Source organism: Lissotriton vulgaris, chromosome 4_1, assembly GCF_964263255.1.
Source record: "Lissotriton vulgaris chromosome 4_1, aLisVul1.2, whole genome shotgun sequence".
NCBI classification, from domain to species: domain Eukaryota; kingdom Metazoa; phylum Chordata; class Amphibia; order Caudata; family Salamandridae; genus Lissotriton; species Lissotriton vulgaris.
The window spans coordinates 1,694,174,508-1,694,197,737 of record NC_141691.1 but is presented as its reverse complement, the minus strand read 5'-3'; the positions used below and the strand labels follow the sequence as shown (position 1 = coordinate 1,694,197,737).

Genomic DNA, 23,230 nt, shown 5'->3' with positions numbered 1-23,230 from the left:
CGCATTTTTCCGAGAAACCTCCCACGCCCAGTTTCATTGACGTTAAGGTTAAAAAACCTATTTTCTTCCGAGTCCACCATACTGTGGTTAATAAATAATGTGTGTGATGCACGGCATATTTTCACATTGAGATCACCAAATCCACAACACCATACAAATGCTGCAAAAGTGCAAATCAAGATGAATGACTCACAAAACGGTAGTTAGGTTGTGTTGCTGAAAAAAGACAGTACTTTTGGCAGGTATTCCTGGGTTACAACTCTGTGAACGCCATTACAGACTCTTTTCACCCTGGCCTATGCACAACCTGTCCCTGTTGATTGCAGAGTAAATCATATCTGACAGAGCAGACGAAGAAGAGCAGAGATTGATTTATCACCGCCTCTTGTGTGGAGGGGGAGACAAACTGAGGAGCTCCCTCGCTGCCCCTCGCCAACCCAACACCACCCCTCTCCTCTGCTGCAGTCTCCAGCAAAGCAAGTGCTAATCATAATCAAATGAAGCGATTATGTCTGAACAATATTGAACAATATTGTGATAGTTCACCCACAATCCCCTCGGGGTGAGGGAAGTGCAGAATGGGTATTAAATCAAATGACTATGACACAAGGACTCTGCATTGTTGGGGACTACAAGTCCCAGGTCAACATCTGTGCCAAAGGAGGTGGGGCCAGCAACGCTACCACGCTAAAAGTGATCATTTGAGCATTGTGAGCAGGACATAAGGAGCGACCCTTGACCCCACCACGTAGGTCGCTCCCCCACTGCACAGCACCGCCTGTGCCTCCCTGCCCCAGCTGCTGCTGCTGAGGAAGCTCGAGGCCCTCCACCACCCGCAGGCTACCACCTGCGCCTCATCCCTGGTGGACAGTGGTAGGCTGTAGGTAGGTTTGTTCATCCTCCGCTTTATTGCTTTTATTGCCTGTATTTTCATTGTTGTGTCTGTGACTGCTGTTGTCTGTCTTCCCCCACTGCCTGTACGTGGTCTGTGACCCTTTGTCTTCCCTCTGTTCCCCTCGCTGGCCCCGTACTCTCTCTGCCCGATCTTTCCTTCTGTACCCCTCACTGCACCCGTGTCTCTACCCGGTTTTCCCTTCTGTTCCCCTCACTGCCCCGTGCCTCTCTATGCCCGTTTTTAGCTGCCCCTGTATTTTTGTATTTTGACTCTGTGCCACTCGTTTTTCCGGTATTTCTGTGCCCTCTTTACCTTGTGTGCCACTCGTTTTTCAGGTATTTCTGTGCCCTTCTGCCTTCTGTGCCACTCTTTTCCCCCTCGTTTTTGTGCCCTTCTGCCCTCTGTGCCACTGTTTTTTGTGCGCTCCTGCCCTCTGTCCCACTCGTTTTTTGTGCTCTTCTGCCTTCTGTCCCACTCGTTTTTTGTGCCCTTCTGATCTCTGTCCCACTCGTCTGACCAAGAACCCTCATCAGCAGCTCCTTCTGGCCTGTCACACCTGGAGGGAGCCAAGGGCTCGCACACCTTGTGCTGGGACAGATGGAGCAGACAAAAAAACACAGCCCACCAACTGGCCTCAGCCGAAGGCCCGCCTTGCCGATCCGAGGCAGGGTGGATTCATTTCAACACCACCCAGCCTTCGTATTCAGGAACAGATATCCAACCTAAAGCACCACCACCGGAACAGAGCTTTGGGGCGCAACACTCACTCATTTGCAACTTAACACTGCATCGCATGACTAACCAGCTGCACAGAAATGAATTAGCACCCCTGGCCCTGACTGACTCTGCAGGCATAGATTTGGGGCCCACATTTCAGCACACAATGCGTTGGCTCGAAGAGACGGATTGAGCCAGAGAAGGGTTCATGGAGCGGGTAAACACCCTGCGACCCGTGACCGCCTCCAGTGTGACAAGTAAAAGGAACAATTATCACTAGGTATGAATGAAAAAGTATTACACATCTGTGTTAACACCTCCGAGAGGCCTACCTGCTGCTCGGGGCTGTACTGAAGGCAGATGGCGCGGGTCTAAGCAGATCTAATCTACTACTTGCGCAACCTGCTGCTTTGCCCTGCCACTCCCGATGCAGCTCCGCCCTCGTCACTGATCAGCGTGCTGGTGCCTGCGAGGAAGAGGCAGGGGGTGCTTACAGAGGGTCACGAGACCCCTATCACGTCATACTATTCACCCCGCCCAGCCCCAGCTAAGCTGCCGGCTAATCTTAGCAGCTGGTTTGGGGGAGGGCGGGTTCTGTGGAAGTGCAGGCCAGGACTGTTCGGGGCGGAGAGGGGGTGGGTTATAAACAACAAGCACATGATTAAGCGCTCAGTCTTGCCTGCGAAAATAATTATAATCCACAACATTCACCGCAATACATTTTGAGTATTTACAATGGCTTTGGCATAATTGCCACATGACAAGGCACATTTTAGCACAATCCAGCGCGAGCTACTGTCAGGGTCTCGGCGAGCTACCAGTAGCTCGCGATCGACTGGTTGGAGACCCCTGAATTAAACCTTTCCTAATATTATGATTAAGACTCTCCATGATGTTGGGGGTCAGGTAGAGACCTAGGTATCGGGATTATTCTCTGTCTACATGGAGTTGTCTGGGGAGATCTTGCATATCTGGACACACCAGATAGAGGCTGCATTTATCCCAGTTTATTCTGTAACCAGCATGACGCCTGTAGTCCTCTAATGTTTACAGTATAATGGAAAGTGTTGTGCTGGGATTAGTGACATACAGGAGGATGATATTTGAGTAAAGTGAGAAACGCTCATCCCTACGTAACCCCAGGTTGTCTTTAAGTATTAGGGCAAACAACAAGGGGGAGTGCCCTAATAACAAGGGGAAGTGCCCTGGCACACGGGGAAATCTGCTGACATCACTCAAATTTACCCAAACTGAGCCCTTGGGTTGGTATCCAAGCTAAGAAGACAGGACCAACCCCCAAATTCGGTAAGGCTTGTCTCATAAATGACCAGGGAACAGCATCAAAAGCCTTCTTGGCACCAGGGATAAGAACATGTGTGGGTCAGGTCTGTTTTGCACCATGTCTAGCCAGTTGGTCACCCAATGGACTTGAAATCTTGTCACCCTTTTCGGCATAAATCCGGACAGGTCACAATGAACAAGGGAGGTGATCACCGGTAACAGTCGTGTGGCTAGGATAGTGGACAATATTTTTGTTTCCCCATTTAATAGCAAGATAGGTTGGTAGGACTCACAGTCCATGGCGTGCTTCCGTTCTTTGTGGATCACCACTACTGTGGCATTACGGTGGTCTGGTTGAAGTATATCCTATGCCTGTAGTGCCAGGTACCACTTTAGCAGATGTGGACCCAGCAGACTGGGGTTTGCCTTAAAAAAACTCTGCCGGCAATCCATTAGGACCCAGTGTCTTCCCCGATTTTTGCTTACCAATGGATTTGTGACTTCTTCCAGGGTAAGCTCTTTTTCAAGGGCTGCTCTGTCATCTAAGGAGAAGATGGGGGTATGATTGTAACTGCGAATTTGGGGGTCCTCCGACAATATCCTGGTGTTATAAAAATCTGCATAGTATCTCGCAAATACATCTGCTATGTTCAGGGCATCCATGATATGCCATGTTTCTGAATGTAAGTAACCCAACTTGATTCCCTCTCTTTCTTACCTAGCAGGCTAACAGTCTCCCAGCCCTATCTCCTGTCTCCTACAGGATATGTTGCATTGCCATAATCTGGACTTTCGCTTCTTGGCGACCCAATGCCTGATATTTCCTGTGGGTGACTGTAAGGCGAATTGTAAGCGGATCAACATCTGGGCCCAAAGGCCCTTCCAGGTCTAAAAGCTTGTGCTCCAAAACCTCAATCTCACAGGCCTCTTTCCTCTTCTTGTGAGCTATGATGTTTTGTGCCCTGTATCTAGACACGGTTTTGTAGGCCTCTCAGAAGACAACCGCTGAGGACACTGAATCCTCGTTTTTGCTGAAGAACAGCTCAGAGTCTACTCTAATCTCGTGGGCTACTGCCCTGTGCCATAGGTCCCATGCGTTTAGCCTCCACCTAGAACGCAGTTGTCCACCCACTGCCAGCTAAACAAATGAATTGTCTGAAAGTTCCCTCGCCAGGTATTCTATCTTGTCAACCATCTCTATCTCCCACGCTGGAGCAAGAAGATGGTCCAGCCTGGAGAACACCTTATGTGCACCTGAGAAGTATTAGTACATGTGATCGGTAGGATATTGTTTGCGCCAAAGGTCAATCAGGCCCAGTGTGTGTAAAAAAACATCTAAGAGTGTTGTCCCTTGTCACAGTGTTGCATGTGTATGATCTATGCTTGGATCCACTACATCATGGAAATTCCCTCCCACTACGTTTGTTGAGGGCTCAGACTCCATGTTTTTATCTCAGGCACCTTGTCCACTGTTTGTTTTTGCAGACTTTGGGGTGCGTAGACACTGACTAAAGTGAGTACCCTCCAGCCCCATTTTCCCTGGACCTTGACAAACGTACCATTGGGGTCTGTCGAGATTTTATTACCACCGAAGGGGGGTGTCTTTTTGAGAATGAGAATCCAGCATGGGCGAGTTTGGTGTATGCACCTCTCCCGAGAAACGCGCAGTGTGTGTCTCTTGGAGGAGGATTATATTGGGTTTTAATCTCCTAAAGTATTTGGCCACCAGCCCCATCTTAATTTTATTTCCGAGTCTGTTGACATTCCATATAAATACTTAATAACCTTCCTCACCCTATGTATGTGATAAAACTGCCTGTGGTGGCTCGAGGCCAAATGTTGCCGGAACTATTGACAGACCTTACTGCCCTTGATTCCATTACCTCTTGATCTAACCCTTGACCATCAAAAACCTGCCCCTTGTGTAACCTTGCATCCCGGGTCCCGGTACAGGTTCCCCCTCCCTGTTCTTTCCCACTGCCTATGCACATTTCTCCAACAGTCAACATGACAACTGTGTCGTAGGTTAAGTCTCAGAGGTCTGAGTCTAGCTCTACCTCTTAATCAACCCCATCCCTCCCCCTGAAGTAAAAATTAGAGGTTTTCCAACAATAAACTGGACACCCACTAGGAATAACGTGTACCTTTTAAGGGGCACCAATGCAGTCTTACTACCCTCCAGCCTCGACAGGGCCGTGCTTCTTAGCCTTCTTTGACTCGCTCGTGCACCTGTTTGTTGTGGGAGCACTTGGCCGGCATTGTCTGGGCTTTGCTCCTTTATGTTGGTTATCTTTTGAAGAAGTGGGTGGTCGTTGTCTGTTATTGCTGAATGTTCCTGCTCTGATGGATCTGAGGTTGTTCGCCCTCAGACACAGAGTTGTTTCCTCCTTTTTGTCATTTGTGGCAGTTCTTCTTCTTATATATCCGTAGTGTGGACTATCCCCCCAGGGTGCAACTCTGGTCGGAAGGGTGTCTCTAATTGTTTCTTGCTTGTCAGGCCTTCTCTGCGGCTCCTCTTCTCTGTCCATTATATAGGTCCATGCCCATTGGAGTGCCAGGGTCGGAAGCCCTCATTGAATCAGGGCACCCTCTCGGAGGAGGGCGTTCCTCGATCCAGGTCCATGCGTCTGCAAAAAAAGTAATTTACCCTGAAAGATAACCTTGAGTTTCGCCGGAAAGAGCAGCATGTATTACATGTGGAAAAGTCAACATTTCACCGTTGTTTCTGTACTTCTCAGGAGTAGTCAGGAAAAAACATTATTTTGGCATTGGCATGTCTAACCTCTACAGTTTGTCCCATCTCTCGTAGTATCAGGTCGCAGTCCTGAAAGTTTAAGAAGCAAGCAATTAACAGCTGTGGGGGTGCTCCCGTAGATGGTCTGAAACTGGGCCTTCTATGAGGCTGTTCAACTACAAAGCAAGGCAAAAAGAGTGCAGCATGGAGGGAGTTTTCAAGCCACTTGGTCAGGAATAGTCCAGTGTCTGTTCCCTCTGGAAAGCCTATGAAGCGTAGATTGTTCCAGGCGACCTATTTCAGAGACACAGCAAGACCTTTGACTTCCTTGAGCAGGGTATGAGATACGTCTTCCACCTCTGATATACGGTGTTTGGCCTGAGTCACACTAATGGACACTATGCGCAGGTCTTGGAGACGTAGGCTTACTTCAGAACGAACCTCGGCTATTCTCCGTTCCAGAGTTTCTCTGGAGGACTGTATCGCCTGCAGCAGGGTCAAGTTGTCTGGCAGGGGCGGTGTTTCTCCTTCTGCTCCGGTCAGCAGGCCCAAGACCTTTGCGTATCTATCCATTTTCCTTTGTCTCTGTGGTTTCAGCTCCTTATCTCTGGCCACACTAAATGATTAGTTCACTGTATCTCCTAGCTGAGGTAGTGTTCATTAGTGTTGTGTTGCTCAGAGGCTTACTTCCAGGTGTCTAGCTACCAATACGGTTACCTCTGAGGTCTGAGTTGTGCTGGGCTGTTTTTTTATTGACTGGCAGGTGAGGACCGGAAGTTCCCTTGTGAGTAATTGTCTGAGTGAGACGGCAGAGGGGGGCTCAGCAGTCTCTACTTGGTCCTCCATGACCTTAGGTGTCCCTGGGAAATGTCTTCCTTGGCTGCAGTCACCTCCATTCCAGTGCTCTCCTGGTCTACTCCTCCCTAGGGGGTATCTCCTCTGCTCGGGGTACCGCTGCATTCACCAGTAGCTCACCCCAGGTCTCAGGGACCTCCTCACGGTCATTTATTGAGGGGGGCATCACCCGCATCTCAAATTTCCCCCTCAACTCAGATCACTCTTAGGTGGATCAATCCATGTATCTCCCCATGGCCATCGCTTATGAAGGATTAAACCCAGCTTCTTGTGACTGGGGGTGAATGTTTGCATTGTCCAGCATTCCGTCCAACAATTGTTTCTTTTGCATATGTCGCCTCAAGTGGGAAGGGTATGCCCAGATGTGTGTCCCCTGCTCACTACACCACTGGATTCAAGCTGGCCTGGCTGATGAAGGGTGATGCCCTGAAACCGGACCCAGAATGCTTGTTTCCAGTCCAGGGAGGACCTGACTTGGTAGTTCGGGCTGTTTTGTTCCCACAAGGAACAGGGTCAAGTCTGATTTGCATATGGCTGGGTCCAAACTGGGATGGCGTGGAGAGCAAAAGAATGATGGATTAAACCCAAATCTTTGTGACTGGGGGTAATTTTTTGCATTGTCCAGCATTCAGTCCATCAATTGTTTCTTTTGCATATGGCCCGTGCTGCAGCAATAACAACCATACATTATTCATAGATCTGGGAGCAGGCGCAGCAAATATTGAGGTTCTAACAAATATAGTAAATTTACAAAGGATACTTTTAGGTGTAAACCTAATGCCAGTAAAGCCACTTTGTGAATCTTCCTCTTTTGCTACGGATGCATAAGTACCACTAAGGGAAACTACTGGAAGTTTATCCTTTCAAGAATTCCCCCCCTCATCAAAAAGTACTGCACTCATTAGAAATCTTTATGCTGCTAAAAGAGTGCTTCCATTGCAATACATAGAGAGTGCAGCATTGAATTTCAAAGCAATTGGGTGCTGCTATGGTCAGATGTAATAGCGTGCGACTAAGCTGGGTTGTGCCTCTTTCCCATCTACGTTTCTTCTTGGCTAAATCCTGCTCTGCCCTTGGGATTATAAGACATGAGGACTGCAGGCAAGCCAGCGGTCAGAGGTTATGAACACAACGTCAATAACGCAATCAAATGGTTCACTTATAATTAAAGTGAAAGCCTCATGCAGACAGCTGACATCAGATGAGTTTCCTTCTCCCAATAAAAAACATCGGGTGTATGCCATTCATAGAAACACTTAGGATGATTTTGAATCCAGGCCCCTGTTCAGTGGAATGGAGGTCACATTTAAAGTGTAGCAAAATATTACGTTTAGGTGTTTAATTACAATTCTGATGGCTCAGTGATGTCAATACTCACATCTAAATTCTGTAAACCTGCATATCACAGGTGTTTATCCTAGAGGGATTCTAACCGGTTATTTTTCTTAGGTTATGGACATGAGTACCATTACAATAGTTTATAAAAACACTTGCTGGGTGCAACACTACGAGATGCTACACATAACTATTGCTCCCCACTGCACTTGGAAGGGTTTAACTGTTCAAAACTGCATGTGGGGGAGGGGGGGGATTATGTGTATTACCAATACTACCTCAATGTGCCATTTTGTTGATCAATATGGGCAGAGGGCAGCAAAAAACTTTTCATCATCGCTGTAAAGAAATAGCAAACAATGGGTCTACACCCCATCAAACCACTTATTGTAGTAGCATTTTCCAGGGCCTCACATTTTTTATGTCTGCTTCTCAAAAACATACTCGACACTTGCACAGTGATAAGGATTGTTCTTTGTATAGAGGTATACTCATGATAAACAGGGTTCCTGGGCAATTTATTCAAAGTGTGAAGACTCTGGAATATAATACATTAACACTGCCTTCACCCAACACACACAAAGACTGTCAAGTGATACAGTATGTAGGTCTGAAAGTCATAGATATAAATCCATTGCTGATAAATAGGCATGACAAGAACGAGGGTACCTCACAGAACGTCCCAGTGCGCGGGGAAACTCGATTGAGAGGTCCTATGGGGTAACGTACTCCTCGCAGACTGCATTGGTCCATAGTGTGAAGATAAACTGTTGCAAACCAGAATAATCAGTAAGGAAGGCCCTTATTTTGCACAGCTTGATCAGCTACCCAACCCAATAAACCAATTACAGAGTGTGAGGACACCATGGGTTGCCATGGTTTCTTTTGGGGATGGAAGAGAAGCATTCAATTAGTGAAGGCATAAAACAGGGGGGCATTGCAGGAAAGACACATTACTGTCTATCTAGGTATAAAATATGAATAACAGTGGGGGTGTATCCTGCTCTATTCATTAGGGAGCTGAACTTAAGGCTTGTGAGTCTCGGAAAGCCTCCTAAATTCGCTTCGGTCATTGCTTGTCTGTTGCAACACAAACGAAGCCGAGCTTAAGACGTTTAAAATGTATGATGTTGCAGTACAACTTTGAAGAGGCAATTAACAATCTGTGGAAGATGAAATACTCACATGCCACGCACCACCGGGTGGTCCTTTGCCAAGCACTAGATGAGGAATATAATTTTGCTGCTCCAGTTTCCACTGCAAAACTGATGGGTAGTCATACCCAAAATCGGCATCTGGATGGAGCAGCGTATCAAATAATACTGCCACTGGATTGGATGAGCGCCCTTCAAGTCCCTCTGACAAGTATTCCAAGTCCTAAAGAAAGAGAAGAAATTAATTTCCATAGTGAAGTCTTGATTTGTATCTTCGTCAAAACAAGTTTTTTTTCTGCAGTAATGGAGTAGTACAGCGATTCTTAACCTTTTTACTTCTGTGGTCCCTCGCTTAATCATTACTGGAATCCAGGAGTCCCCATTGAATCAATATTGGGATCCGGGTGACCCCCACTGAGTCATTACTGGAACCCAGGAACCCTACCTAAACAATTATGATGATTCGTATTGCAAAACAATACACAACAATATAGAAACAAAATTCACCAAAACAAAATGTGGAGAAATACAATTTGTAATAATCATGAGAAAGTTGGAGCTTTTCTAAACTAAATAGAGGTCATACATTGTCTGTACTACTTTCTGCTTGATGCGCTTGCACTGCTCCAATGAATATGAAGATACTAGTTAGCCATGCTGCTGATCCCTTTGGTCAACAATGGTTATAAGCAGTTTAAACACTCAGTGAATCTGCATATATGGTTTATGCAATGCTGCTATTTCAAGTGTTTTAAGCATAAACTCTTGTATTTTAGTAGAGTTGGACAATAATTCATTTGCATAGGTCCGTACTGAGAAGGAAAGCAGATCAAAAATAGGATTGAAGATGAGGTTGATCAGAAGCCATCTCACCTCTACTACAGTCTTTAAATGTTTTGCCCTTTGCACTATGGAAACTACCGAAAAGAATGTCTAAATCAATGTTATTACTACACGTGTCCAAATAACCGTTTTTTGGGACAGGTAATTCAGATGGGTACGCTCAGACGTGCTTGCTGTCAAAAAGGCCTCAAGCTGACTTCACTGATGAGGTCTAGGTAGGCTGAAACTGGTCTGAAGTTACTTGCCTTCCATTCTAGCAAGTACCAGGCTTGGCAGTTTGAGCCCGAATGTTAGTATTAGACCAGGACCAAGGCAGATTTGCTTAAGGCTGGTCTCAATCTAGAGAGGCATTGTGGTTGAAGAAACAATAGCAGAAATGCGATTCCAAAAAATTTCAGTGTTTGAGATTAATTAAAAATGTTCTTCCCTTACTTTGTTCCTTAGTGGAATAGAGGCCTTAAGTGGAAGCCGAATGCCCAGACTTTGATCCCTTGCTTGCTTTGCAATACAACTCAGACTAAGCCTCTTGGATGAGGTCAAAGTTGACTGAAACAATTCTGAAGTGGCTTGTTTTCACTTCTAGAGGAGATATTGCCTGGCAGTTTGAGCTAGAGTGTTACGTCCGTGTACTTTGTTTTTTCAATGAGTTTCAGTTTTTTAAATTCCATTTCCTAACTATAACGTTTCTGTACCCTTTGTTTTTTCAGTGAATTTCTAAGATTTTTTTTGATGATATTTCCTAACTATAATATCCCTGAACCCGTTGTTTATTCCAGTGAATTTCTATGTTTTTTTTAACTAGTAGTTACATTTGCAGAATGGTGGAGAAAGGGGGCGGGGACTCCGACCAGCCCCCTGGAATCCCACTGTGTAGGACTTACTAGAGGCAACAGGAGGCCTTTGGGGCCATCAAGAATATTCAGCATCCAAAAGGACTTCATCCCCCAACCTGTAGTGCACCAGGAGGCGTCTTTGCAGAGTGGAGGAGGAAGTGGGTGTGGCTTCTGAAGACCTCTCAGCAATTCCGCTGTGTGGTACTCATTGGAGGTAACAGGAGGACTTGTTGGCCCCAAGGACACTCTAGAGCCAAGGGACTTAATCCCCCAACCAGTAGTGCGCCAGGAGGTGCGTTTGCAGAGTGGTGGAGAAAGGGCCATAGCCTCCGAAGACCTCTCACGAATCACGCTGTGTAGGACTTATTAGAGGTAACATGAGGGGTTGTTGGTCCCCAAGGACTCTCAGTAACCAAGGGGACATCACCCCCTAAAAAGTTGTGCGCCAGGAGGTGTGTTTGCAGATTGGTGGATAAAGGAGACGTGGAATCCAAAGACCTCTCAGCAATCACGCTGCGTGGGACTTATTAGAGGTAACAGGAGGGCTTGTTGCCCCCCAAGGACCACACTGGAGCCAAGGGGACTTCATCCCCAAACTAGAAGTGCACTACAAGACACAGTTTGCAGCGTGGTGGAGAAAGGGGGCGTGGCATCCAAAGACCTCTCAGTAATTCCACCATGTGGGACATCCTGAGGTAACAGGAGGGCCTGTTGGCTCCCAGTTACCCTCTGGAGCTAAGGGGACTTCATCCCCCAACCAGTAGTGCGCCAGGAGGTGCGTTTGCAGAGTGGTGGAGAAAGGGGCATGGCCTGGCCTCTTAAGACCTCTCACGAATCACACTGTGGGGACTTATTGGAGGTAACATGAGGGTGTGTTGGCCCCCCAAGGACCCTCAGTAAACAAGGGGACATCATCCTCCAATAAGTAGTGCGCCAGGAGGTGCGTTTGCAGAGTGGTGGATAAATTGGACGTGGCCTCCAAAGACCTATCAGCAATCAAGCTGTGAGGGACTTACTAGAGGTAACAGGAGCTATCGTTGGCCCCCAAGGACCCTCTGGAGCCAAGGGACTTCATCCCCAAACCAGTAGTGCACTAGAAGACACAGGTTGCAGAGTGGTGGAGAAAGGGGGAATGGCTTTCAAGGCCCTCTCAGGAATCACACTGTGTGGGACATGCTGGAAGTAACAGGAGGACGTGTTGGCTCCCAGTGACCCTCTGAAGCCAAGGGGACTTCATCCCCCAACCAGTAGTGCGCCAGTAGGCGTCTTTACAGAGTGGTGGAGAAAGGGTGCGTGGCTTCCGAAGACCTCTTAGCAATTCCACTGTGTGGGACTTGCTGGAAGTAACAGGAGGACTTGGCCCCCAAGGACACTCTAGAGCAGAGGTCTTCAAACTTTTTAATGCCGAGACCACCTTGTAAAACCTTTTTAGGCGTAAGGACCCCCTTCTGACAAAAGTTTCTAGAAATTGGTACTACTCATAATCAACTTTTGACAACCATAAATGCGCCTGTTAGATCTCATCACATCCCTCCATCATTCATCCACCGACACTTTCACACATCCATCCACCCTTTCATCCTTCCATCCATACATCCATCCTTCATCCATCCACCCTTTCATCCTTCCATCCATACATCCATCCTTTACCCATCCACCCTTCCTTCCATCCACCCATCATTCATCCACCCACCTTTTCACACAACCATCCATCATTCATCCATGCAACCTTTTATCCATTCATACATCCACCCTTTCATCTTCCCATCCTTCATCCACCCACCCTTTCCTCCTCCCATCCATACATCCATCCTTCACCTATCCACCATTTCATCCATCCATCCACCCTTTCATCCATCCATCTACCCTTTCACCCATCCATCTACCCATCATTCATCCCCCCACCTTTTTACACATCCATCCATCATTCATACATCCACCCTTTCATCCATCCATCCTTCATCTGTCCACCCTTTCATTCTTCCATCCATACATCTATCCTTCACCAATTTATCCTTCATCCATCCACCCTTTCATCCTTCCATCCATACATCCATCATTCATCCATCCACCTTTCATTCATCCATCCACTCATCATTCATCCACCCACCTTTTCACACATCCATCCATCCATCCATTCACCCATCCTTTACCCATCCACCCATCCTTCCATACACCCATCTTTCATCCACCCACCTTTTCACACATCCATCCATCATTCATCCATGCAACCTTTTATCCATTCATACATCCATCCACCCTTTCATCCTCCCATCCATACATCCATCCTTCATCCATCCACCCTTTCATCCTCCCATCCATACATCCATCCTTCATCCATCCACCCTTCCATCCTCCCCTCCATACATCCATCCACCCTTTCATCCATACACTCATCCACCCACCCGTTCATCCATACACCAATCATTCATCCCCCACCTTTTCACACATCCATCCATGCATCATTATTCATCCATGCAGCCTTTTATCCATCCATACATCCATCCACCCTTTCATCCTCCCATTCATACATACATCCATCCTTCATCCATCCACCCTTTCATCCTCCCATCCATACATCCATCCTTCATCCATCCACCCTTTCATCCTTCCATCCATACATCCATCATTCATCCATCCACCCACCCTTTCATCCATCCATTCACCCATCATTCATCCACCCATCTTTTTCCATATCCATCATTCATCCATCCACCCTTTCATCCATCCATCCTTCATCCGTCCAACCTTTCATTCTTCCATCCATACATCTATCCTTCACCAATCTATCCTTCATCCATCCACCCTTTCATCCTTCCATCCATCATTCATCCATCCACCCTTTCATCCATCCATTCACCCTTCATTCATCTACCCATCTTTTTACACATCCATCCATCATTCATCCATCCACCCTTTCATCCATCCATCCTTCCGTCCACCCTTTCATTCTTCCATCCATACATCTATCCTTCACCAATCTATCCTTCATCCATTCACCCTTTCATCCTTCCATCCATCATTCATCCATCCACCCTTTCATCCATCCATCCACTCATCATTCATCCACCTACCTTTTCACACATCCATCCATCCTTCAGCCTTTCATCCATCCATCCACCCACCCATCATTCATCCACCCACCTTTTCTGTGCCTCTCTCATGGGGGGGTCAGTATCTCTCTGCGTCGTCTTCCTTCTTCTTTCCCACTCATGGGAGGGCATCTCTGTGCCTCCCTGCTGGGGGCGTGGGACGTGTCACGGGACCCACAGCTCCAGGTGCGCAACATCCATTAAACTCAAAGGGCTACACTACAGCCACTCCCCCAGCCCCCACAGCTCCCCCCCAGCTCGTGTATGTGAGCCAGGCTGTAACAGCTTCAGGGACACACACACAGTCACACCCAAGTACTTGACAGGTCTTTAAAAGACCTTTTACTTGTTAGTGAGGCGTTGATGTTTTTCACACCTCGGTGTTAATTAGGCCTCCACCATGAGCACCCTCAGCCCAATGCCAGGAACTGCACTCTGCAGAATCTGCGACCCCCTTCCCAGGACTCCACGACTCCCCTGGGGGTCATGCCCCACAGATTGAAGACCGCTGCTCTAGAGTCAAGAGGACTACATCTCTCAAACCATCAGTGCACCAGGAGATGATTTTGCAGAGTGGTGGCAAAAGGGGCATGGCCTCTTAAGACCTCTCACGAAACACGCTGTGGGGACTTTTTGGAGGTAACATGAGGGTTTGTTGGTTCCTAAGGACCCTCAGTAACCAAGGGGACATCATCCCCCAATCAGTAGTGCGTCAGGAGACACATTTGCAGAGTGGTGTAGAAAGGAGGCAGGGCCTCTGGCAAGTGGCCAGAAGGTTATATTTCTTCCTGTTTTTTAGGGAAGAGGAGCTGTGTTGACCCCCTTCCCTCGGCTGATATCAGCCCCGAGGACCACATCTCTGAGGTAAGGCATTTTTGGAATAGGGAGGGGGGCCGCGTGTCCTCCCTCCACTCTGGCGACTCCATCACCTGGGCTTACCTCTGTTATTTTATTTCTATTAAAGGGAAGAGGGCCATGTGGTCCCCCTCCCCAGCTGATTTTGGTCCTGGGGCCTTGCTTCTAGTCTGGGTACCCTGGTCCCAACCAAGACACCCAGGCACTTTGTTGGGGACCACGGGTGAGCCTTAAATTCCCCACGGTCCCTGCCGGCTCCTGCGTCCTGGGGTGCCGGCATAGCTTTTGGACAGAGGGGGCTGCTGAAAATGCAGCTCCCTCAGTCCAAAAGCAATCATGGTCCACTTTCAGCAAGCGAGAAAATTTTTAAAGCTCTCACATGCTGAAAGTGGAGCAGCATTTTCTATGTCTTGGCGGAAGCAGTAATGATCCAGCCAAGCCACAGCAAACTGCAATTTCCCGGGGGTGGGTGCCCCAGGACATTACAGGAGCCGGCCCTGGGGGTGACTATTCCAAGGGCCATTATTGCCCCCCTTCTTTCTTTGATTTTGCTCCAAGGAGGTGGTGGTCCTTGCAGATGAGTGTCTGCATGGGCCCCCCTATTGTTTAAACCCACGGAGAGGTGGTGGTCCCCAGGGTTGAGGGTTCTAAGAGGCCCCCATTTTTAAAGTAATATACCCCAGGGAGGTGGTGGTCCTTTTTTCCTACTGATCCTGGGACCTGGTCTACCCGGGGTCCAATTACAAACAAAGCGCAGGAGAAAGGCTTTTTGGGGGGGATGGGTTTAATGATTTTTTGTTCTGCTGGGTCCAAGAGAGACCCCAGGTGCAGGTCTGGGGGCCAGGGCATTCCTACCTTGCCCTCTTCGCTTCAAAAAAAACAGATTCTGCAAATCAGCGTCAAGCCGAGTTCTTAGATGGCTGCCAACACTTCCTGGTTGAAGTGCTGGCAGCCACTCACATTTCATCACGGCGACTGTAGGATCAGCGGAGGATCAGTATTCCTATATATCTATAGCTGGATTTGTTATAATATTTACAAAACTACAGAATGGATTTTCACAAAATCACAAAAAGACACTTCCTTGAATCAACATCTACATTCCTGCCAAATTAGGTGTAATTCCTTTCAGCAGTTCGGGCTGTAGCGATGTCTAAAGGTCCTATGGGAATTAACATGGGGAAACTGTGCTTTTAAGTCCCCTCCTCATTCTCAGCCCCACTTGACGGATCACCCCCAGACATCAGCTGAAGTGAGCGGCAAATTAGTTATGAAATTTCGTGAGGATTCATCAAACGGTGCCAAAGTTATTAGCACAACAAAAAACGCTTTTCCTATGAAAACGAGGATCTAACTATAACTACCTACTGACGACCTCCAGTAGGATGGCTATATATGATCCACTGGTGACTTATTAACATATTTTTATTTGGCGCAGATCTTTTCCGCCAATTATGGGGAACTGAGATGGGCACCTGCTTCGCCCCCAGCTATGCAAATTTGCATTTGGGCTGTTGGGAGGAGCAGGTGCTACCCGCCACCTGTTCAGATGAAATATTAGACAATATAATATTATGGTCACGGTTCATCGATGACCTGTTTATTATTTGGCGAGGTTGTTTAAGTTCAGCATAACAATTTGTGGAGAAGATAAATAGTAATACTCTCAATCTGCATTTTACTGCACAAATAAGTCAGATTAGGCCCACTGGGGCAAGAGTGTTTTTGACCTGGGTATTTGCTGGTGAGAATTCTATAACAATAATAGTGCAGCAAATGAGGCAATATTGGTTCCAATTCTGTTTGGATATCTGCACACTGTAGCATGTTTCAAAATAGATTTTTTTATGCCCACTGGGGCACAATTGGTTCTGATCTGTTTTAATTTTGGCCCACTGGGGCGATATAGCTGTGGCACCAGTTGATACTGAGGTCATATGTTTGAATGTGTATCAGTAATTTAGGAACTAAGTCCTTAGTTAAAAGATTCGAGCGGAATAAGCAAACGCATTCACCAATAAAAAAGAGTGTCTGTTGTCCGTGTCACATAAGAACCAATAAAGCTGGTTCAAAGCTTTATTTAATTGAACACTCACACCAACAGCACTATGAATATTATTAGTCCAGGTTACATAAGGAATTACGAACAAACCTGCCTGTATACACCCACCCGTCACCGCAGTTCAATCAATGCTAAAGGAATGATTTATGTGAATTGAAACTGTGTTTAATAGGTGACGAACATTTAACCGAACATTGAGCAATGGAGTCTGTTCACTGTTTATGTTATTGTCAAATGGCATTTTATAAAGAATTTGCACTTTCACAACATCGACCACTCGTGAGCAAGGAGCGTGGGCTACGAAACGCGTTGAGTGTTGTGCCACTTTTTGGAATAAATTAATTCTTCGCTAAGTCTTTTGCTGTTGAGAGAATGATGTGCAGCATGTTCTAAGGATTTATATATATATATATATATATATATATATATATATATATATATTTTCTCATTACACTCTCCTGCCACAAGCTCCGAACACAGGATGGGTGCTTTTCTCCATAGCGAGGAAAGGAACTCACTTACTCATCAGGTACCTCCATGAAAAATCTAGAGCTCTCTCGGGGTTTCATTTGAAGAATTTATTCCACAACAGCTATTCCCTCCATTTCTGGTTGGTTTATAAGCGATGTAATCACCACTGCCATTGGAGTGTTCCTGGCCAATTGGAGGTTTGCAAATGTGATAAGGCTCCCACGCCATCCGCGCACCATGATTACCCCAATGACTGAAAATGCTGAGCCCATGGGTTCAGAATCTTAAAATCCATTCCCCGTTGGGAATTATACGGGGGTCATGGTACATCACACTTATCTCTGCCAAATGTTACAACAATCCCTCCACGTGCAGCATTTCACTCAGGCGGCCACAAATCCCCTATCCAGGGGTAACCAGTCCTCCATGAGCTTAACCCCTCGCCACAGCCACTGTGAGACATGCCATCAGGTGTCTGTTAAATAACTGTGCCACCACAAGTTTGTATAACTCACGCCCTCCATGGGCGGATGAGAAAATCCTTCGGCGGTAGTTCAAGATCTTTCTAGTTATCATCATTACGCTCTCCTGTCACATGCCTAGAACACAGGACGGGTGCTTTTCTCCATAGCTAAGGCAGGAACTTGCTTACTCATCAGCTACCTCCATGAAAAATCGGGTTTCATTTGAAGAATTTATTACACAACAGCTATTCCCACCACAACCACTGTCGAGGATTACATTTTTACAAATGAAACTCAGTGAGTGCTCCTGATTTTTCATGGAGGTAACTGATATATATATATATATATATATATACATATATATATATATAAACACACATATATATATAAACACACATATATATATATATATATATATATATATATATATATATATATATATATATATATATATATATATATTCACAGAAAAAACCATAGGTTATAGTGGATATATAGTTAGGAATTTGCACTTACAAAACCTTGAAAATTCAATGAAAAAACCATTGGTTTTAGGCCATATATAGTTAGGGATTTGCATTTACAAATCCTTATTTTACTCGCATAAAACCATTGAAATTCCATATATAGTTATAAGCGCTAACTATATATCGCGCACCCGCAATCCACTGCTGATGATGTCACATATTACATCATTCATGACATGGTTAGTGACATCACTGATGACATCACTGATGACATCTCAAATGACATCACTGATGACATCACTGATGACAGCATCCAGTGACTGTATGTTTCTGTAAAGTTAAAATATGTCTTACATATTGAAGAATGAGTGGATGTATAAGTGTCTGGATGAAGGATTTAGTAGGTGCATGACTGACTGTATGAGTGAGTGATTAAATGTGTCTCACTGAGTGCATGGGTTAGTGACTAAACTGTTAATTTGTGCATCATTATGTCTGTTGTTCTGTAAACTGCTGCATGTGTTGATCAGTAGCTATATGAGTAACTGTATGGGTTATTCATTGGTTGTCCAAGTATTTGTATGGGAAACTGAGTGTGTGTGTATGGGTGGCTGGGAGGTGTGTGACTGTACATAGATGTGTGAGTAGTTGATTCACTATATGTATGGATTCAAATGTGTATGTGGAAACAGCTGTATGGGCGGTTGACTGTGCATGAGTGTATTAGTGAGTGAATGGATATCTCAGTGCTACATGTCAAATTAAGTACATATGTAAAACACAGTACATGTGAGAGTTGACATCTATAAATAACTGTGCATAAGAGCCAGTGAATGTGTGAGTGGCTGTATGGATCATTGAGAACATGTATCAGAGATTGTATAAGAGAGTAAAGTAAATATGTGTTAGTATATGTTTGAATAAGTAAGGTGTGTATAACTGTATAGTTGAGAAAATGGAGGTGTGATTGATTTTTGGCATAACTGACTAGGTGTGTGAGTAACTCCATGGATGAGTGATAGTCTGTGACTGTCTGTTTACACTGATTGTATCTAAGGTTATATTAGAGTCTGAAGAGGTTCATGGTATTATCACATGAATGATATCATCAGTGATGTGATCAGTCATGTCAAATGAGATGTTTTCAGTGATGTCATCAGTGATGTCATTTGAGATGTCATCAGTGATGTCATCAGTGATGTCACTAACCATGTCATGAATGATGTAATATGTGACATCAGCAGTGGATTGCGGGTGCTCGATATATAGTTAGCGCTTATAACTATATATGGAATTTCAATGGTTTTATGCGAGTAAAATAAGGTTTTGTAAATGCAAATCCCTAACTATATATGGCCTAAAACCAATGGTTTTTTCATTGAATTTTCAAGGTTTTGTAAGTGCAAATTCCTAACTATATATCCACTATAACCTATGGTTTTTTCTGTGAATTTCATTGGTTTTTTAATAGCAAATATGAAAAGCTTTAAAATGTCAAGTACGTGATAGATAAAAACATTTTCGTATTTATGCACGCTGATGTGCTTTGAACGCTGCCCCCCCTCCCCTCTTTTCTCTTAGTAGTACTCTCTCTTTGCAGATACTGAACAGTAGTTAACGCAGGCCTTTGCCCCCGTTGTAATCCGTCGTGCCTGCTTGTCTCTCCATTTGATTGATTGTTATCCAAGCATTTACTGTTTTAGAATTGGTTCTCTTTGGATCATTCTCTATTTACAAACAAGCACAAAGCCGCAATACTCTGTTTAGTTTTTGCAGATAGTGAAAAATCGTGTAAAAAAATAAGTAATCGAGCAAAATCAGTAGGCCACTAATTGGATCTCTTTTTGACCTCGCTAAAATAGAAATATTAGGAACAACCCTTCATGAGAAATACGAAAATAGTGAGATGAACTGAGCTCCACACCATGAGGGCTGCAAGACAGCTCGACTCCGTCACCCACCCCGCCCAAAATAACGACAAACCCTATGCAAATATTAAAAATATAGACAACACACCAGCAAAGAAACAGGGTAAAACATTTTATTAAATAACTATTTACATAACTATTTTATACTTTTTGTTGCCCGATCCGGCTAGCTCAATCGATCGAGCATGAAACTCATGCACTCTGATAGCAAGCGTTGCTACTGATGCTATGCAGACCAAAACTGGTTTTCAGTTTGTACATTTTTCTAGATTTTTCAATCCAAGGTTGGTTGACTTTGTAGAACGATGGCTTCAGATTTTCAACATACGGTGTGGTGGCGCGGACTGGGAGGGGGCGCTTCGCTCCTGCCCCCTCCCCAAGTAAGTTTTTCATACGTGAAAGTACGTTAATGGTTTGGGTCCCTGAGTTGCTTCAATGTCACTGCCATTCTCAAATGGCATAAGTTCTGGATGTTGGGTGCCATAGTTAAGAGTTCTGAGCAGTGCTTGTAACACTGTCTGAAGCTTATTTCCACCTACTGCAGCTTCACTATTCTCAAAGTAAGTGAGTGTCGTTTGTGGACCTGACTGCATTAGAAAACAATGTGATATGTTACCTTCCTAAACAGCTTGACGGAGGCCCCTGAGGGGCGGTGTGATGGCCATGGACTCGGAGAAGACGCTTGGCTCCGACACCCTCCCCAAGTCTTATAGCACTGGTGTAGCCTGAGATCGCCCCCGACATAGGCGGCCGGCTCCCGGGGTCCGGCGGAACTTTTTGCCTTTTGATGACTCTTCAATTCTGGACCTTGTCCCACAATCCGTTTGACCTGAAGACACGCTGTAGTGGGGCGCCCCTTTACCGTTTCAGTTGCCATTCCGCCCGCTTTTGCTACACTGTGCCTCTTCCGCCATTCAGCTGTTTACCGCCCGCTCTTGCGACTACAGCGTCTCGCTCACCATGTAGTTGAGGTGCTCCCGCTCTTGCGGTGCAGCGATAGGCGGCTGCCACAGGACTCTCAAAATGGCGGCCGGCTCTTCGGTTTTGGGCCTGGTCCACTAAAATGGCCCTGGGACACCTTTGAACTCGGACGCTTCCCTGATAGGGCTTGGGTCCCATTCTCGAAAGCGTCCCCTCAGCCGTGAAGATTCTACAAAAGTCTTGGGGGCCTCCGACTCCCGCAGGCTTCTGGTGGGGAGCGGCTGCCATGATTGCTCGTGGAATAGCCACGACGGAGCTACGAGATGGTAGTGCTCTCATGCTGACGCCAGTTTTAGTCTGAAACATCCAGAAACACTGTAGACTACCAATTCGATCAGTTCTGGTAGCGCCCCAACATGACCCGGAAGAGAAGAACTTGCCCTCCCCTCTTTGACTGATGGTTCTTCTTGCCTGTCCCCTCTGTTGTCATTTAACAGAACTTTTTGGACTGCTGAAAGGGGTTGTGTTCCGAACGCTGGTTGGTGGAGACATTTTGACTATATTCTTGACCTACGTTGTCGCGTAATGCGTTATATGACACGCCGCGTTAGCGCACCCGGAAGTGATCCGAGGCGCGGCGCGCAGCGCGTAACGTAAGCATAACAGGTCATGTGACTTGTTAATAAAACTTTTCATTGGTTCTTTTTGCTTTTGTTATTTTAATAATGAAAAGCTTGGTCATATGACCTAAAAATTATGCTTTTTATTGTTTTCGAACATTATTTTTTTTAAAACATATATGTTACAATATTCCAGGCTAATGTACTTTACCGGAAAATTTACAACTGTCCTGCAAGTAAAATATATTCCTTTTTCGAGAAAAAGGTTGTTTCTTCATTCCATGACGGAGCCGTTGAGTAAAAGAGACTCGGCCTGCTGTCTTAGTCGCCGATACGCCTGATTATCAGATTCTTATCGATCACTTTATGTTGCAGAAATGAAAAACACAACTGCCCTTGACCATTTATCTTTACTGCGTTCCTACATATTATACCTTTTATCCGTCATGTAATTGGACTGCTTTATTTCACTTGCCTTTTACTGATTCGAAAACAGTGACTAAAAGTAAAAACTTTACCAATGTAAATACTACTACCGTGTTTTGTTTTAAAAACCTTTATTGTGAAAATGTCAGTATACAAATACGGGCCTATAACCACGTGGGCCGGCCACGGAGCAAACTGAAATCGTATATGATGAGGAGACATTTACACTGAAGAGGAACGTAACGAGCGGGCCATTAGGTTGCAAGAACAAAGGTGTCTAACAGTTGCGGAATCGGTGGACGTACATTTTGTAATTAAAATACGACAGGGCCACTTACAATAACATTTTCTAGATATACATTTGCGGGCAAGGAGTTACGAGTCCCATTTATACCGGCGCCATTTTGTGCGAGGCCGGGCAGGTCCAAGATATAGTCAAAATGTCTCCACCAACCATCGGCCAGACCAGAACCCCTTTCGGCCCTTTATGCTACAAGATGGTGTCTTCCATTCAGAAAATATTGTTGGCAGCATTTTGAAAGGAAACAGAAACAGCCGTTCTCCTAGTGAGTTTCACATTGTTACATTTAGGAAGAATGTTGAAGAGTAGTATGTGGAAAATCTGAAGCCATTTTTCTACAAACTCTCAATCAGACTTGGATAGAAAAAAAAATCCTGAAGAATGTACAAACTGAAAACCAATTTTTGTCTGTATAGCATCAACAGCAACGCTTGAGTCAGCTTTGTGTCAAGCCGCCATTTTCATTCAATCAATAGCGTCCCCCTGCACACATTCAGGGACCTGGTCGTGTCTTCAGATGAAACGGATTGTAGGAAAAGAAGCAGAAAGGAAAAGGAAAAAAGTTCCGCCGGACCTCGGGAGCCGGCCGCCTATGTCATGTGCGACCTTTGGCCACACAAGGGCAATAGTGAAGCTGCAGCAGGTGCAAATAAGCTTCAGACAGTCTTACAAGCACTGCTCAGAACTCTCAACTGAGGCACTCAACATCCAGGACTTGCCATTCGGATCTTGGCGCCTTGTGCTGGTTCCGACCTATTCACACATCGGTCCACTACTGACATCACCTCATAAGCCAACGGGGCACCCCACGCCGACTTTCGGCGCAGCATTGTAGGATGGCCACACCAGTGCGGCAAATTGCTGGACACAACCTCGGTGCCATCCGGATCTCGGCGCGTTCGACTCACTGTACCGCAAGAGTGACCGCAACTCAGCTGGACACGCCGTCTTTCGGCGCAGCATTGTAGGATGGCCA

The 23,230-nt window shown here is 45.8% G+C and overlaps 1 protein-coding gene across 4 annotated transcripts in view; it reads right to left on the bottom strand.

Moving 5' to 3' along the window:
- Positions 1 to 23,230, bottom strand: part of OSGIN2 (oxidative stress induced growth inhibitor family member 2) — a 127,820-nt gene that overhangs the window by 46,034 nt on the left and 58,556 nt on the right. For all 4 annotated transcript variants that reach the window (XM_086965969.1, XM_086965971.1, XM_086965970.1 and 1 more), the window contains one exon: positions 9,003 to 9,194. In XM_086965969.1, the coding sequence (XP_086822095.1) occupies positions 9,003 to 9,194 (192 nt within the window). The remainder of the gene's footprint in view (positions 1 to 9,002; positions 9,195 to 23,230) is intronic.